The following is a 19,006-nucleotide window of genomic DNA, read 5'->3' as shown; positions in this document are numbered from 1 at the left end:
TACACAAAAAAACAAATACCAAATAAACAATGTCTTCTGTACACAAATATGTCACTCACACATTTAAAAAAGTTTCCTTAATATATCCCTGTTATTAACACGCTATTAACACTTAACACTACAAAAATGTTTTTACCTTAGTTTAAACTGAATATTAAATGAAGATTGAGAGAATGTAGAGACAGTAAAACAAAGACCTGCAAAAACTGATTTAAAGATGTGCCAACATCAAGTATCACTGGAATTCAGAAGGCAAGCAGGAAAAATTCAGAATATTGTTTAACATTATTAATAATAATTAATACTGACCCTTTTTAAGAGTGGCCATAGTTTATTTTTTAATACGTTTTTAAAGATCCTGTACAAGCACGAACAAAAATTGTGTACGGTACAAACATTTTTTTTGCCCACTTTGTGAGTACACAATGTTATACATCAGGCCCCTGGTGGTTTCAGAACTTTTTCACAATCTATTGCTGAAATGCCATCCAGTTTCAATGAGCAACATCAAGTCTCAAACTACATTGTTTTGAAGCCTGATAAATACTTCCATCTTTAACTAATATGAGAGAATGAAGAAAAAAAAAGCAAACACATCAAAACATGTCTGAGCAGTATCCTGAACATGGACTCAACCAACAGCGTGAGGTTTCAGCGAGTGGAAACAGCGATGTTATCCTGTCTGATCTGCTTCGAAAGCCAGAAAAGATAATCAGGGTTTCAAGCTTAATAATCAAGACTGTATAACTACTGTCACGACAATATAAAACAAACAGCATATTTCATCTGAGAAATCAAGCCAATAATCCAGATTGTACAAACCTTTGTTTAAATAAAAATGTAGTTTTGTAATGAAAAGAAGCTAATATTGTGTTTCAATAATTCTACTTTTGTATACAACAGTATAGCTTTCCTGCAGCTCAGTGGTAAGAACATTGCGGTAACAACGCAAGGTTGTGGGTTCGATCCCAGGGGATTGCAAATACCTATGTAAAATGTATAGGATAAAGCAATGTAAGTCGCTTTGGATAAAAGCGTCTGCTAAATGCCTAGATGTAAATGTACAAAATCAATTTCACACCTCCAAATAAGAAAAAATATGTTTTATTTATAATGAAAATAAACTCTTAGTTAATATGCATTTTTTAAATACACTGCATTACCATAGCGATTTGTTGCAGTGTGAGAATGTCGAGGGTGATGTAACAATACAGAGGTAGGAACTATACTGAAGAAGGTGGGGTTTATGTATCACCCTGAAATAAAACAGTGAAAATCTATTTTATCTTGTGCAGCATTCTGTATTCGCCTCACTGTCACTCTATCCATTATTTTCTCATTTCGATTTTTAATTGCTGAACAGAGACTTAAAAAAAACCAATAATAAAAAAATGTCAACAGAACGCACTCTACGCAATGTTTTATTCAACCAAACATGAAGTCACGATTGACGGTTAGTGGGCAAAGCCTAAAAAATTACTACAGCATTGAAACAAACACTCAAGGACGCTGTGTTTAACATGAGTCTCTGGAGGAGACCGTCCCAGAAATTAGCTCCTAGCAACAGAGACACGGGAGCAAGACGAGAGGGTATAAATAGCACCTCAACACACACACACACGGTCGCTACTGCAGACACACTCTTATATCTCTTTTACAGGTTACATTAAGACTCAGTGAGTATCATCATCAATAACACCAGCACACCGAGGATTATGGGTCGGCATGAAATCAGAGTCTGCATATGTGTATGTGTGGAGAAGATAATCCTCATGTGACACAAGCACATGATTCAGCAGCTCGAGAAACACACACACACAACTGGCCTAAAGACGTCAATGAAAGCGCATCTGTAATGTGACATGATGCATAAGCATGTGGTATATTAAGCACAAACGTACATATGCCTTGATGACTGCACAAAAATACTCCACTCTTATAGACAAAATTCATGTTAAGTTTCAGCAGAAACAACCACATTAACTGGAGCTATTAGTCGCCCACATTGTCATTCCAAAATGACCAGTGTTGATCCTCGCAATGTTCAGGTATTTGTTGGATGTGAATAAGAAACATTGATGGCAACAGTTTAACCCACTTTAGTTTAATCTAAGCTTGGCCACTTTTGAAAGGAATTTGTTTCAGTTCCTTTTAATGATACGAATAAAGTACAGGACAGCTAACAGTTCAAATTTATATTTAACTGAAGAAAGCTTAAACAATAACCTGAATAATTTATAAGTAACAATAAGTAACAATAAATGTAATTTACAATATTTGTATATGAGAGTCAATGTGAAGGTGCAGTCATACATTGTGAATCATGGGTTATTCAGGGAGAGAAGCCTTTGGAATTAACCCAGGTTTAGATGAGACTTATCCTAACCACTGCATCTCTAAAGTTTACAGCTAATAACCTGATCTCACATGATGTATCGTCTCAATCTCAGTTATCTTTGCATTCAAATGCAACAATGATCTCTAGCTCGGCTTTATCAAAACTGCCATACAGGCCACGTCATTAACTATACACCAGGGTTCAGGAATTGCATTGGTTTGTAAGTTGTTACACTGTACATAGAAGTTGTTTCCATAACAAACAAAAAAGTTAAATTGCAAAGAAATGTAAAAACCTTAATGTACAACAATAATCTGCCATATGGGAAACCCTGTATTAATATAGAAAATATAAATATAAAAAAGTTTTAAGTACTTTGTATTGTATATTGCAGTAATATGAAATGTTATCATTTAATGAGATGATGAAAACAATTAAAGCACACTACATCTCAACTAGTGAGACAAATTCACAATGTTTTCCTGATTCTGATTTGTCTGTTTTGCTGTTACACTTTTATAAGCGTAAATAAAAATAAAAACAATACCAATAATTATAATGAACAAAAGGATAACAACAATAAGACAATTATGAAATATACTCAAAAATGTCTTTTGAGTTTTAAATCTTTATACATTTATTTTGAAATGGCATCTTAAATCAGCCCTAAATTGTATCACAATAGATTACTTACAAAATGTTACAAACAAGGAAATTCAGACACCGTGCCTAATTTACCAGGACTCAACAAGGACTGGACAACAAGGATAACATTCTGTTAATGGACTAACTATGCGTGTAAAAGAGGGAGAGGAGGTGACGAGTGCTTTACACAAGGTTTATAAATCATTTCACAGCCAAACAGAGATTAAAGAATTAAGCATCTCCACTCCGAAGGCTCAACTTCATTTCCTCTAGAGTTGTACCCTCTCTTCAGTTGTCCTCTGGATGACAAACAGAGATTTGTGCTAAATCAAGTCAATAATGCACCCTAAATCCTTAGAAGAGGCCACACTTCTAGAGGAGTTGTTTCCCCTGGCACATAAACGCAAAGGCAACCCACGTGCCTCACAGCGCAGAGAGGTCACATCCCAGACCCATTGCTTCAGTTGACTGAATGTGCCAGTGCACCCAGAGATTTACATTAATCCTAAAAGCCAAGACTGGACACAATAAATGAAGCCTTATTTGCTTTGGCAACTGAAATGCCAGAGAAAAGAAAGCTTGAAGCATCACAGACTTAGTGGTGGAAGAAGGCACCTTCAGGTCATAATCTGATATAGAACTCCAACACACAGTGGTATCTTCATTTCCACAGTATGTCTGTCTAGCACCACCTATGAACTCCCTGAATTATAAAACCAACTCAAACAGGAGATGTGAATACAGCAAACATGGGGGCATCCTGGTGATTTACCTAGCAGACTACCAGACAGAGCAACTGCCCATAGAAACAAATGCTAATGCAGCATCTTGTTATTTATATCACTTATTAACCATTGACTTAAAGTGGACCACCACTGTAGTGGTCTCATGTGTAGCAGGCCTAAAGGTATAAAATATAGGCCATTTAGCAAGATGCAAAAATGGTCCAGGAGCACTTCCTTTTTTTTTTTAACAACACCCAAATGTTAGAACATAATACCACAAAAAAAAACCATTAAATTGGAAAAACTGAAACAGGAAGTATTTCTGTATCAGTTATTTTTAAATCCTGTGAAAATAGACACAACAGACTGGCTGACTGATATGCCCCGGTCTAAACTGATGTTGCCATTGCCAAGGCAATGGTCCTCCACTCCACTCCACCTCCACCAAGACCCCTCTATCCTGATGATGCTAAATGTAAAAAAAAATCTAAACAGAAAAAGTCCTTATACCGTTCTTTGTTGATGCATAAAGCAGACATGGTAGGACTTTCAACTGTATATCGATGCTGTTCTTCTGAAACCTCGGATGTCCAAAATTTTCAGGAATGAAACAAAAACACAGTAATGTTTAAATCACTAAACACTGTATTGTCAAAAATGAGAATACTTTTTATTGGTTAGATATTTGCAAAACCCAGTGCCAAACATGAATAGTGTCTAATAATAATGATTTATGGCAAGAAATAAAAATCACGAAATATGGAGATACAAGGTTTCAGAAGTACAGCAGTTTTAATCACAAAGATGCAAAAAAGAGTTACCAAAAACATTTATGGACAGATTTACTAACAGTGACAAAGTGAAAATAAGCGCTGAAAATGCGTGGACACAGCTAGTTTTGTGACCGACCTTATTTGTTGGAGTTTCCCTGTTTTCATTATCAAGAACCGTAAGTGAAATGGGAAAGTGTTAATGGACCTTAAATGTTCTTTATGGAACCAAACACTGTAACCTAACAAAAATGAAAAACAACCTTTATTTTCAAGTGTATGTCGATATGTCAGCTGACTGCGGTCTGTGTGACTGAGCTGCATTTCATGATTCAAAGCTGCTTGACTTTCTTTCCTTGTTGAATTCAAAAGATATTTAGTAGAATGTCATCGCATCCATATCCACTCAAAGCCATAGAAAACATTTGTGTTAGAAACAGGCTGAAAATCTTATTACAAGCCTGTCTGGAACACCTAGAATGAGTAAATTAAAACAAAGTCATCATGTCACCGTGAGCTATTAAATGTTACAGTACATGATGCCCTGGGATTTTACCTTAGGGAGAAAACAAGGAGATTGAGAGAGAGCAAGCAGAACAGACCATCACATGACAGACGCTCATGTGAAAATCGGCTGTTTCTCAGAGTCTACATTCACAAGCAAACTCTTCACCCATTAAGCATACTTCAAGGACTGCACGATAAAAGGATCAAATGAATTATTTTGCTCAGAATTTAAATCACGGTTCATAATAATGATTATTCTGGCAGTTTAGGACATTTTTAATTCACTTCCACTTATTTAATACACTTTACAGTGTGATTAAGACATTGTATTATAACTTCTGACCTTATCATAATGGTGTTTTGTGCTTGCTATTAACACATTAATATTGCAAAAATGATTGATAATTATTGTGGGAGGCAGAAATCTTTATCACGGTTAAAGTGCAATTAATCAGGCAGCTCTACATACTACACACCAGCTCTTGAACACACTTGCCAAAAACCTACATAATCCAACAAAAACCAATAACTGGAGAAACAACTACTTTTATGCTTACATACATTGGTACAGAAACTCACGAGACACATATTTTTGGCCAGAGACGCCTATCTTCGTCCAATAGTCAATTCACGTCATGAAGAATGACCACAGCAATAGTGGATCTCATTCAAGTGAAACGAGGCAAGAAAAAATTCAGTGGAATTAAATGGAGATGAGACACTCACACGGATCATAAAACCAAATGATGTGACACTATGGCCCATTTTACACAGGCCACTGATCATCTCCCTTATAAACAATCATTACACAATTCAATCTCCATCACTTCACACTGATGCATATGGAACGGAACAAGTTAAACATGTCCATGCTTTTCCAAAATCAACACTGTAGTGATAGTTCACCCAAAACTGACATTTACTCACCTTGGAGTTGTTCCAGATCTGTATACATTTCGTTGTTCTGATGAAGACAGAGAAAGACATTTGAAACATATATCTTGCCCCCCATTGACTCCCATAGTAGGATAAACTTTATATCCTTTTTTTGCTGTTCTGTTGAACACAAAAGAAGACATTTTGAAGAATGTAGGACAGCTAACCGTTCTGGGGCACTTTTCTACTATGGGAGTTAATGGGGGCAAGATCTATATGGTTAAAAGAATTCTTCCAAATATCTTTCTCTGTGTTCATCAGAACAAAGAAATTTATACAGATTTGGAACAACTACAAGGTGAGTAAACTAAGACAGAATTTTCATTTTTGGGTGAACTTTCACTTTAATATAAGAATTACTCTTATGTTTACTGTATTGTATTTCTTAATTTTTATACCCATAGGCCCTCATTTAAATCATCTGTGTAACTGTTTTTTGTTATGTTTGATGGTCTCTGTGTTGTTGCTTATTCTGTGTACTGGATGCTCCTGTCACCAAAACAAATTCCTTGTATGTGCAAACATACTTGGCAATAAAGCTCTTTCTGATTCTGATTTCTGATTCTGAATTAATAAGGAAAGACAGGTACTTTTGCTACTTCATGTTTACACTGACCTGCAATGAGATTATAAAAATACATACAGTTCGGCAGCATCTTAAGTAATACGATCAAATAATAGCAAAATAATTGACAAAATGTGCTGTCTGTCACACTTGAGCAGAAAATATCATAGTGCAAAGGTATTTTATGCATATTATTACACTTAAAGGAAATAAAGAAAAATGTAAGTTTCTTACCAAATCAAAGAGAACAGTGATAGATAACAGTTAAAAGCCCTCCTCACCAAATCATAAAAATTACCACTATTTACCATCACATTTTTTTCTGAATTTCTGAGTTTCCTTTCTGACATAAAAAAAAATGTTTATACAAAAGCAAATCATAAGCAGTTCTTCTCTTAAAGAAGGTCATAATATAATATTACAACAATCATATATTTTCATTAAAAAAGACTAGTCCTCTACCTCCAAAAGTAAGTACAAGAATGCTGCGATCAAAGACGATCAAAAGAGGCAAAGCAACATTAACACCAGTACTTACTTTAATGAACATAAAATCCAACTCCTGATTCATGTTTAAAGCATTAACTGCTCAAGTTAAAAAATCACATCTGTCCGTCTTCAGTAGTGAAATACGCTGGGGATAGCTCAATACTTCTGATTGGATCCCTGATCTGGTCGGATATATAATGATAATAACTATGACGATGCTCTTCCGACTGGCCGATGCTCCAGTCAGATGAGTTTTTCAAGCATTGTTGTCTGTACCGTCATCTGTTCTCAGAACTTCCTATGTCACATGATGAACAGCAACAGTAGAATTCTTTAAAATTACATCATTCTGCAAAACACGAAAAAACTGCAGGAGGGAGAACTCATGGGAAAAGAAGCTACATTAGGATGCAGCCGTGAGCCGTGAACTGCAGTTAAAGGGACCGTTCACAAAAAAAACTCATGTTGTTCAAAACCTTTATATTTTCATCATATTTTTTAGAACATATAAGAAGATGCCTCAGTGGTTTTGTGTGCAATTGAATTCAAAAAGGGCCTGTGTTGTTTGGTTAACAACAATGATTCTTTATTCTTTAAAATAAGTTATAACTATCCATTAAAAGCACAGTGACCCTTTACCTCATTTGCCGTTATAAAGACCTTACTTCCCTTCCAGTAATGAAATGCACATGTTGGCAATCAGTCATGGGCAAAACAAAAAATAATGTTTCAGATAACTGCCTAAAAGGAAACAAGGTCATTTTGTATTCATGCTCTTTTTCTAAAATGATGTGACTACTAAAACATATTTTGGCATTCTAACATGCTTTAAAGGGGCTGAATTTGGAGAATGCACATATATGAAGTAGTCAGATTTACTGTGTCTAAAATAATAAACTGGCAAACTTGAAGGAAGTTCCACCAGCAGCAGATTTCTGTGACGCTGCTGAAAGAACAGACCCTTCCCTGCATCCATGCAGTTTTATCCACAGAAACACACAATGAGCAGCGTGTTCCCAGGTTGCCTGAAAACACAAGTAAACTGTGACTATGACCTACAGGATGTTGTGACCTTTAAGTGAAGATACAAAACCTCATGCTGTCTGCAGACTGCCAATGAAACATGCAGACATGAGATCATAGCTATCCTGTAGCTCAGTGGTAAGAGCAAGTGGGTTCGAACCCACTTAACAACGCAAGTGGGTTCGATCCCAGGGGATTGCAAATACCTATGTAAAATGTATAGGATAAAGCAATGTCAGTAGCTTTAGATAAAAGCGTCTGCCAAATGCCTAAATGTAAATGACATTCAGAATCATTTTAATAGTGCTTTGTTTTCCTGTTGCAGCCTTTATGCATCCTGTCAATTTAGATAGCTGAAAGGAATTATCTGGTATTGATGAGATATATAGCGGAGTATCATCAGCATAACAGTGGAAACTAATTCCATGTTTTTCAATAATGTTGCCAAGGGGCAGCATGTTTATGGAGAATAGCAAGGGTCCTAAAACCGATCCCTGAGGTAATCCATAAACTACTTGCATTAGATTTGACGATTCCCCATTTAAATGGACAAATTGATATCTGTCTGATAAGTAAGATTTGTACCATTATAGTTTCTGTCCCTGAATACCAGTATAATTGTGTAAGCGATCTAAAAGTATGTTATGGTCTACAGTATCGAACGCAGCACTAAGGTCAAGCAAGACTAGGAGTGAGATGTTCCCATTATCTGATGCTATAAGAAGGTCGTTTGTAATTTTAACAAGCACAGTTTCAGTGCTATGATGCAGTCTAAAGACGGATTTTTCGTGCATGTCATTATTTTGTAAAAAGAGCACAACTGAGTGGACACTACTTTACTTTAGTATTTTAGACAGGTAAGGGAGATTTGAAATCGGTCTTTAGCTTCCTAGTTGACTGGGGTCTAAGTTTGGTTTCTTAATAAGAGGCTTGATGACAGCCAGTTTAAAGGGTCCTGGGACATGGCCTAGATTAATTGACGAGTTGATAATGTTATAAATGGGCTCAAATGCAACAGGTAATAACTCTTTTAATAATTTGGTTTGTGTGGGGTCTAATAACCATGTTGTAGGTTTAGATGTTGCAAAAATATGAATTTAATCTTCCTGTTTTATAGGTTTAAAACACTGTAACTTTTCTTGTGGGGCGATGGTTGATACTACATCATAGGGCAGACTTAGAGGTTGAGTTTTTACAATTTTGTCTCATATGTTTTCGATTTCCTCAGTAAAAAATGAAATGAATTCATTTCTACCAAGGTACGGCGCAATAACCAGATCAGGTGATGTCTGTTTGTTTGTTAATTTAGCAACTGAACTAAATAAAAACCTTGGATTGTTTTTGTTAGTTTCTTTAATGTTTCAGAGGTGCCCAGCTTTTGCCGTTTTTAGTGCATTTTTATAACAGTGTGCACTCTCTTTCCATGCATTTTTAAAGACCTCCAATTGGACTTGTTTACATATATGCTCCAGGTTAGAAAAAAAGAGAAGCGTTTCTCTTTTAAGGGTGCGAGTGGTGCTATTGTACCATGGCTTTATGTCATTAATCTGAAGGTCTTTATCTGGAGACCTAGTACTGCATTCGATACTGTAGACATACTTTTAGATCCCTTACACAATTATACCGGTATTCAGGGACAGGAAGTACAATGGTTAAGATCTTACTTATCTGACAGATATTAATTTGTCCATTTAAATGGCGAATTGTCAAATCTAACGCAAGAAAATTATGGATTACCTCAGGGACCAGTTTTAGGACCCTTGTTATTCTCCATATACATGCTGCCCCTTGACAACATTATTACAAAACATCTAAATAGTTTCCACTTTTATGTAGATGATAGTCAGAAATATACAGTGAGAGAAATAATTATTTAATCCCCTGCTCATTTTGTAAATTTGCCTGTTAACAAAGAAATGAAGGGTATATAATTTTTATGGTGGGATTATTTTAACTGATAAAAACAGAATATAAAAAAAACAGGGGAAATATGTTATATAAAGGCTATAAATTGATGTGCATTTCAGTCAGTGAAATAAGTATTTGATCCCTGAGCAAAACATAACTTTGTACTTGGTGGAGAAACCCTTGTTGGCGAGCACAGAGGTAAAACATTTCTGATAGTTTGTCACCCTGTTTGCCCATGTGTCTGGATACATTTTAGTCCACTCCTCTGTAAATCTTTAAGGTTTCTTGGCAGTCGCGCAGCAAATTGGAGTTTTAGCTTCCTTCACAGATTTTCTATAGGACTAGGGTCTAGAGACTGGCTAAGTCATTTAGTATGCTTCTCCTTAACCCAGTATTTGGTTGTCTTGGCAATATGTTTTGTGTCTTTGTCATTTTAAAGGCACCTCGGTGACCCATCTTCAGTGATCTTGTTAAGGGGAGGAAGTTCTCGACCAAGATATTATGGTACATTGGCCGTTCCTTAGCCCCTCAATGGAGTGAAGTCATCTTGTGCCCGTAGCAGAGATAAAAAGCCCTTAAGTATAATGTTTCCAACACTGTACTTCTCTGTAGAGATGGTGTGCTTGGGGTCATAGTCAACATTTATCGCCCTCCAAACACAGGAGTCCATTTTGGTCTCACAGCAGTGCCAGCACTTTCACCAAAGCCTTTTCTGAATCATTTTGATGTTCATTGTCAAACTTCAGATGTGCCAGGAAGGCCTTCTTGGGCAGAAGGACCTTGAGGGTGCTTCAGGATTTCAAATCTATTGTGGCATAGATTGTTACCAATGGTTTGCTTGCTAACTGCGGTCCCAACTGTCTTGAAATCATTAACAGGCTTCTTCCATGTAGTTGGTAAGGGATCAAATACTTATTTCACTGACGGAAATGCATATCAATTTATAACCTTTATATTAAAAAATCCCCAGATTTTGTTTGTATATTCTATCTCTATCAGTTGAAATGAACCTACCATAAAAATCATCTTTTAACAACCTTCATTTCTTTGTAGGCAGGCAGACTAACAAAATCAGCAGGGGATCAAATAATTATTTCGCTCACTGTATCTCATCAAGATGTCTGCATTAGATCTGATTTCTGTCTGATATCGATCACAAAAATAAGACCAAATTAGAACTAAACAAATGTAATTTCCTAAATCACAACTACTAAGCTCTCCGTTATTCATAAACATGTACATTACTGAGTGCAGATGTGACATGTAAGAGGGGACCTGGCCCTCCCTGCTTTTCTTTTTCTCTTATTTTCTCCTGTAAAGCTGCTTTGGAACAATGCATAATTGAAAAGCGCTATATAAATAAAATTGAATTGAATTGTTGCATAAACCAGGATCTAAGAGCAAAATTACAATATTCAAAACTCCATGCGGTCAATAAAGCTAAAAGAATCAAACAATACTAAGAAATTCTGAACGTTGTGTCCTACATTTGTAAGAAGCAAAATAAAAGCATCTTGTCATTGTATGTAGCACAAAAACTCCACAGATATTAATTTGATCTACTATTTGGTCTTCTGTAACCCCTTGTTAAGCCCTGAGATCATGCTGTACATGTGTAAGACCTGATCTGAATAACTGCGCTTTGCACTAGCAGCATTCAAAGAGATCTGTCAGTTCATTTACAATAGGACAGCTGCATCATGGGGGATGGGTGGGCCTTCTCCATCACTCCCCTCTCTTCGGTACAACCATCCAACCATTCTCAGAGATTATTATGACCACATATCTGTGATGATGTCATGCCTCGGCTGCTACGTGATTGATTTTTTCCCCCAAAGAATCACGCCTTGATGTGAGCAGACCGGCCTACAGGCCGCAGCAGAGGACTGAAAACAACGCAGCATTACTGTCTGCATGGGATGATGCCAGCATCTCTAACATGGTGCTCGCAGCAGCATCAGAGCTGGTTGCATCATTCCATTCGGGCAGTGATGCTCCCATCAGCACCGCTCGCATCCCACTGACTCTCTGCGGTCAGTCATCCCCTCACAATGTGACCCATATCAATAAATCACAGGCCTTCGAAAACGTTTGCTTGGCTGTCCATTGCTGAATCTAGGCTGTTTCTATCTAGTATTGCTAGGGTATTATTATAGTAATAATAGATTAATGTTTAGCATTTCCATTGTTAAAGGGCAAATTGCTTCATTACTTTAAATGGATCTCTTCATACAAACGAAACACATAAATGGAGATAAATATATTATAATGCAACAATGTGCATCTATTCATTCATTCAAAGGGCAATAATGACAAAATATGCTCAATGTAACCGATGAATACACCATCAGCAGCAATAATTTCAGCTTCAATGCATTCACTGACATTACATCTGAACGTCGAAACCGCATTGATATTACAGTCTTTTAACAATAGCACATAATCCCCTCAAGATAAAATGCAGGTATGAGATGCTGAGTATGTGACTTTACCTTCGTATATAATTCAGACGCAGCCATGATAATGGTCGCACAATCACAGTCAGCTAAACATCCGATCAGTCCGATCACGATTTCTCCAGTAGATCTCACCCAGTGTAGCCCGTTTGAGAGAATGTCATGAGGACAGGGTCCGATCGTGTGCTCCTCGACAATCTGATCGTGTTTATGGCGTGTCTCTGTCGCGATCAATGCACAGAATGAGTCAATGAAAACACGGTTGCCATGTCCCAAAGAAAAAATGACACGAGAGTGCGCTCTAGTGGACATATGTACACCATCACACACTGGCATCCCACCTGATAATAATAAATTGTACTTTCAATCGTTATACAATGAATATTTTTTGGTTGGAAGTCTTCTTTTGTACATGTTAAATTAAAAGGAGTATATGATGAAAAAAGATTTCAAAAAATGTCATGAAACTATAGCCCTCAGTTTGAGAATTGATGGAGCCTAATCTAATGTCTAATTTTATTAAATCAATTTGATATATGTTAGATCTCAATTGAACAGCTTCACTTGAAGCATCAAAAAATAAGGTACAATTATATTTGCATATTTTGTTGAGCAAGCCGGAGAAAACTGTGGCTTACAATTCGATAGCACGTAAATAAAAGGGGGGTCTGATTATTTCATTTTTATTATTATTCTTTCATCATTTACTCACCCACAAGTTGTTCCAAACCTGTATAAATTACTTTGTTCTGCTGAACTCAAGGAAGTTGTTTGGAAAAATGTTAGCAATTTTCAGTTTTGGGACACCTTTGACTTTCAGGAAAAAAACAAATGACAGAGAAGGTGCCAGAACTGTTTATTTTCCTAAATTCTTCAAATATCTTATTTTATGTACATATACCGTATATATGTTTATATTTTTATTGTGGTAGTCAATGATGTCCCAGAACTGAAAATTGCTAACACTCTTCCAAATAACCTATCTTTCGTTGCCTTTAACAGAACAAATACATGTATACAGGTCTGGAACAACTTGAGGGTAAGTAAATGGTGACAGATTTTCATTTTTGGTACCCCTTCAAGCAAAGTAAAGTATTGAATAATTATAATAATTAAGCAACTCATAAAATATTTTGCTATATGAATAACCTTTTGTACACAACAGAAAACATTGGACCCATCTATTGAACATTTCCTGAAAATGTCTTCTTGTGTGCCACAAGAGAGTCGGACATGTCTTATATTACATGAGGGTGAACACATTTTTTGTTGTGTGAACTATCCCTCTTTCACTCTTGATATCTCTAACTTATTGTAAGCTATAGGGCCTTTTTGTTGCTATTCAAATTAAGCTTCCTGTCATGTTTAAATAAACCGCATGACATAATTGCATGCTATGTTTTAGATATGTTGGTCAGATTATTATTATTTGATATGGTTTTCATTTTTGCATTTAAGGCGTAAGTGTACAATTTAAAGGCAAAAAAAAAGGCAAGCGGACATATGAATTGAATTACCAAATGAAATGTGAATGTAATTATTAACAGGGACTTTTCCCCAGAAAATCCTGGTTTATCACATAGTTCCTCCTATAAAACAGACAGATTTGTTTGATAAAAGACATTCAAAAGAACAGAAGGTTTGTAAAACTATTTTATTTACAAGTCAAAATGGCTCAAAAGCGACCACAGTTTATACTCATGCAGACCGTGGACATTTTACTGTAGTGCTTTGATGAAGCCTGAGGAGTCGACATAGAACAGCCTTCCTCCTCTGCATAGAAGATACAGGAGATGTCATGGAGCCAGAGGGTGGAGAGGCATCCTCACTGTCTGGTGTCCACAAGCATATGATACAAACGTGTGGTTTTCTAGAACTGCTTGCCAATCCGTGTAATAACACCACGTGATCTTAAGGCTTTAAGCACTATGATACAAAGCAAGCTGACCGCAGCCTCAAAGATCTGCAACACATGCTGTCAAACATCACTAACAGAGTGTCCTCCAGGCAAAGCTGAAACTTTATGAAGAAAAGAGCATTCTCAAAAAAGAATCAGGGTGCAGGTCAACATTATTACAGCTTACTTTCAATTCAAGCACACAATTAAGAGTAAACCTAACATTTTATAATCCCATTTACTCATCCGACTGTGTAGTTCCTGCATCCTGACTTTCTTTCTTCCATGGAAAACACAAAATGTTTTATTAAGAATTCAGAGGTTGTTAATTATGACACAATGACAATGTAAGGGTCCTAGGCTCTCACACATCAGAAGACAAAAAACAACCATTAACAGGTCAAACAAGTGTTTTATACAAAGTCTTCTAAACCCCCCAAAATTCTAAATCCTAATAATCACAAAAACAAAACAATATGTTTAAACCTCACAGCGGGTGTTCAGTCAAAGTCATCAAATACCACAGATTCTTGCATGTTTTGAGAACGAACACAACAAGGCATATTTGATAGTTTTGAACAGAACAAGCTCAAATTTGACTTTAGAAGACTTACAATATACAGGTATATAAATCCTATCGACTATATTTATGGAATTTAATTTAGTCCTTTTGGAACCTTTACAGCTAGTGTCCATTTCGTTATTTGTTGGACAAAGAGCACCCAGGACATCCTGCAAACTTCTCGTTTTGTTTTTCACAGAAGAAAAGAAGTCAAAAAGGTTTGAAACAACATGAGGGTGAATAAATGCTAACAATTATATGCATCTCTTTAAGCAGTGGGTAATTCAGGAATGGCTGAAATTAAAATGTAAAACAAATGTAAAAGGCTGTTTGCCCTCTATCAAATATGTAAACTTTTAACTACATATTACAACACATTAAAATATCACGAAACCTTTGAGAACTTCACCCTGTTCAGAGCCACGACCCAACCCATCTCACAGTGTGGCTTCAGTTCTTAGAGCTCTGTAACATCTGCAACCCTATGAATATTCAGTGTGTTTTCAGAGGACAGGAAATGAGAAAGGATGAGGGCAGGAATGCAGGATCAGAGATAAATGTAGATGAAGAAACAGGAAGTGGGAGTGTGGAGTGAAGGAAAGCAGCAGGTATCAGCCGGCCAGTTTGCTGGCCACCAGAGAGGGTTTCCTCTGCGGCAGGTCCTGAGGGGTTGGGATGTGGTCTCCGGTGATCTCAGCCTTCTCTGTCTGTGCCGCAGGAATCTGCTTGTTCTTGATTTTAGCCTTTGCCATGTTGTAGTCACCCGAGTCAAAGTACTTTGGCTGGGAAAAAAGAAGAACGTGTCAGCACGGGTGAATTATGGCACAGTTATTCTCCATAAATCTGTTCTACAGAACAGAGAAAGTAAGAAACCATTATTTGTACACTGTACATGTTTATGCATGCTCATGCCAATAGAAGGAAAGGACAATGTTCTAGAGAAACAAAACAAAATTGAAGCAACGGTGTCTCCTATTTCAATTTGCCACAATTAAACCATTTGGCGAAGTGGCAGTTATGTGTGTGCTCATTATGTGTCGCATTTGTCTGATCCATGTTACACACCTTGTAAATATACTTGAATTCACAAATGTCAAATGTCTATTTAATCTGTGCCAGTCTTACCACTTAAGGCATTCTTCTCATAACAGTGTTTCATTGCAAGAATGAGCAACATGTAAATCAATGAAGTAACAGTCTCACCCCCTTCTGTAGTCTCTTCCTGAGCAAATCTGATCCTCCAGGCTTATTGCCCAGGTGAGGGTACTTGGCCTTCAGTTTGGCTTCCTCTAGTTTTTCTTGGAAAATCTTGTTCTCGTCATCCTTAGAAAACAGATAACCAACTCTTTAAACATTAAATCTGTCAAGGGCTGATTGCTTACCATGACTCAAATGATAAATAAAGACCAAATACCGAAATAAAAAATCAAGTACTTAAATGACAAATCAAACGTTTAAACTATAATTCAAACTTTACATTTCAATCATTTGATAAATCAGACATTATTGCAACTTGATTTCTTTCTTACCATAAACTATACAGAAACAATGGAAATTATGTTTTAAACATAATTTATAGGAAGAAACTATGTTGCCATGATGATGCGTTTTATAATAGGTGCTTATTTAAAATAACACCGTGTTAAACAATTCCTGTCATTTCTAGTGTAATTCTTCTGCTACGTAAACAGTGGTTATGAGATACATTATCTGTATATGCGTTTTAAAAATTAAAAACACATCACAGTTCACATACAGTTAGCTTCACATGCTAACTGCTAACTAACACAGTACATCTTAATCCAGCGCAAAACAACGAAAAGTAAATCGTATCTCAAAACGTATGCGTTTGCTCATCTGTCAGGTCACTAAATCAAGCTGTTATTTCTTAGATTTCATTATAAAACCTCTAAAATAATGGAGAAGGCCTTTATGGAAAAGTGAAGAGCAACTGAGATTTAAATCATGTTACAATATAATCGGACAGAAACTGAGGTACACATCACATTCATCAGCGATCCTACATTAGGTTTAATTCATAAATCGTCTTTTATTCGGTCTGGTTTCTTGTCGACGTGATTTATCAGTCCCTGTAAATAAAGCTATGTAGCGGAAAGCTTAAATGTGACAGAATGCAGAGATTTGACTACATCATCTTCACGTTTTCTTACTTTCTGCTCGTCCACATTCGTCTCCTCGGGTTTCGTGTCCTCCATTTCTCCTGATAAAACCACTTTATGTGGATTTATTGATGTAGAAATCAAAGCCTGTGCGAGCCTTAGTCTACGTACCGCCCACGAATGTGTCAATGCTACTATGGCAAAGGACCATCTTATGAATATTACAAACGTTTCGAGAAGGGCGGCCAATCGGTGGAGCCGTTTCGTTTCTTAGGGGTGTTACACATGATGCGGTGCTGCGCAGACAAATTCATCTTTGACATCAAAGATTCTAACTTAGGAATCAGTTTGCTCTCAAATCGTTCTCACGGTACTGTTCGGTCTTGCGCAGGGCCGCATCAAGTCGAACACCTCATTTCTTTAGCTTAAATCTTTTATATTGAGGTAGTTTATTATGAAAATTTAAATATTTGAACTAAATGTTAATCAATTAATTCAATCCTCAGATGAAGGCTAACTATACCTGCAAACGCTTGTTTGAAATCCCTGATAACTAGCCTCTTAAAACCTGTTATAACCAAATATTGATTTACTTTATGTTTAGGCCTTAACACAATGGGTATATAAAATCATAGTTGAAAAGTCGTGTATAGATTAAAGTCACTATGAAACTGAAGATGAGATTGACTTCTTGTCCGAATGGTGACGTGTATGCGAGTGAAACGGTTTCTTAAATTATACAATGCTTTAGGCTGGGGCTTAATTTTGCCCTTCCCTTTTTGATTGGTTTGTTGCAAATTGGGCCTGGAGGGGAGGGCTGACAATGCCTGGTCATTGGACAGTCAGTATAATTGTCCTTCTTCTTTTTTTTGCTGACCTCATGTGGTGAAGAGTTTTTGTTGTGAGGTGTAGAGGAGCGTTTTGATTAAAGATTACAAGTGCAAATTAATAAATAAAAAAAACAATGCTGTGCACGGATAAATAATTTATAATAATGACTTCAACACTGTGTAAAACACTTAGTTTTCCTGTTTGATTGCATGGTGACTAAATTTAATCTAAACATTTTTCACTTTAATGACAATAGGGGTATGAAGCAAGTCTGCTTGTCATTTGATTTCACTTAGGAATTTATAATAACAAAGTCCTTTGCATTAATCGTATATAATAAAGAGAGAGAAAAGAGAGTATTTCTGGGGCAGCATTGCATTGACTACCATAGTAGAAATTATTATTGTATACATATATATAGTGTTCTGTTGAACACGTTCCGAAGAATGAAGAAAAACAAACAGTTCTGTGACAACAATTTTAATGGTCGTCAGTGGTACCCCAGATACCTGTTGCTAACAACTTATCTTTCTTTTTGTTCAACAGAACAAAAAAATTGGTAGAGGTTTGGAACAATTTCGGGTTGAGTAATTCATAACAGAACTTTCTTTTTGGGTGAACTCTCCCTTTAAGCATGATTCAAAGATCTCATATAAGCCATATAAGCACAAAAATATGCAAATCTTCCTTAAATCCCCCAAATCCTGAACATTCTGACATGGATGTAAAATGTCCATCAAACAGAAAAATGTCCTTGTTTAAACCGCTGTTTTTCCAATTGGCTGGATTTGACAGAGCAAACTAAACTTGATTTAAAAAAGAGCTCTACATGGCGATTACTGTAATTTTTTAACATAAATGGGAAGCCCTTCTAATATGGTCCAGAATTGTGTTTCCATGACCAGAGGATTATATATATATATCTGCAAAAATGTCACAATTCTGTGTTTTTCTGTCAATATGGGATGCTGTGTGTACATTAATGAGGAAAAAAAGGAACATAAATGATTTTAGCAAATGGCTTCAATATAACAAAGAGTGAAACATTTTAAGGGGTCTGAATACTTTCCTTACCCACTGTATATGATCCTATTTCCTGTAGTAGGGCTGGGACGGAAGAAAGAAATATATTTTTTTGATTTTGAGAATGTTTGATTTTGATTCAGTGATTCCTCGGCACCTGTGACCTTATGGGATAGAAAAATATCCATCTGATACATTTAAAAATCTTAGA

At 36.3% G+C, this 19,006-nt stretch overlaps 2 protein-coding genes across 2 annotated transcripts in view; both read right to left on the bottom strand.

Annotated features, from left to right (window-relative positions):
* The window catches only part of myo5aa (myosin VAa), a 58,485-nt gene extending 45,908 nt beyond the window's left edge, over nucleotides 1-12,577 (bottom strand). Inside the window, exon 1 of the mRNA XM_056765926.1 lies at nucleotides 12,399-12,577. Within this exon, the coding sequence (XP_056621904.1) occupies nucleotides 12,399-12,425 (27 nt within the window). The 5' untranslated portion in view covers nucleotides 12,426-12,577. The remainder of the gene's footprint in view (nucleotides 1-12,398) is intronic.
* A 1,423-nt stretch (nucleotides 12,578-14,000) lies between these two features.
* arpp19a (cAMP-regulated phosphoprotein 19a) lies at nucleotides 14,001-17,151 on the bottom strand. The gene is made up of 3 exons (XM_056765930.1): nucleotides 16,993-17,151; nucleotides 16,025-16,144; nucleotides 14,001-15,603 (listed from the first exon to the last, which is right to left on the bottom strand). Exons 1-3 carry the CDS (start codon nucleotides 17,035-17,037, stop codon nucleotides 15,433-15,435), a joined length of 336 nt encoding a protein of 111 aa, XP_056621908.1. The 5' UTR covers nucleotides 17,038-17,151; the 3' UTR covers nucleotides 14,001-15,432.
* Nucleotides 17,152-19,006: the final 1,855 nt, after the last annotated feature.

The sequence above is a fragment of the Triplophysa dalaica genome, chromosome 14 (assembly GCF_015846415.1).
Source record: "Triplophysa dalaica isolate WHDGS20190420 chromosome 14, ASM1584641v1, whole genome shotgun sequence".
In the NCBI taxonomy this organism is placed as follows: domain Eukaryota; kingdom Metazoa; phylum Chordata; class Actinopteri; order Cypriniformes; family Nemacheilidae; genus Triplophysa; species Triplophysa dalaica.
The sequence above is the reverse complement of the archived record's forward strand: the minus strand, read 5'-3'. Positions and strand labels throughout refer to the sequence as shown.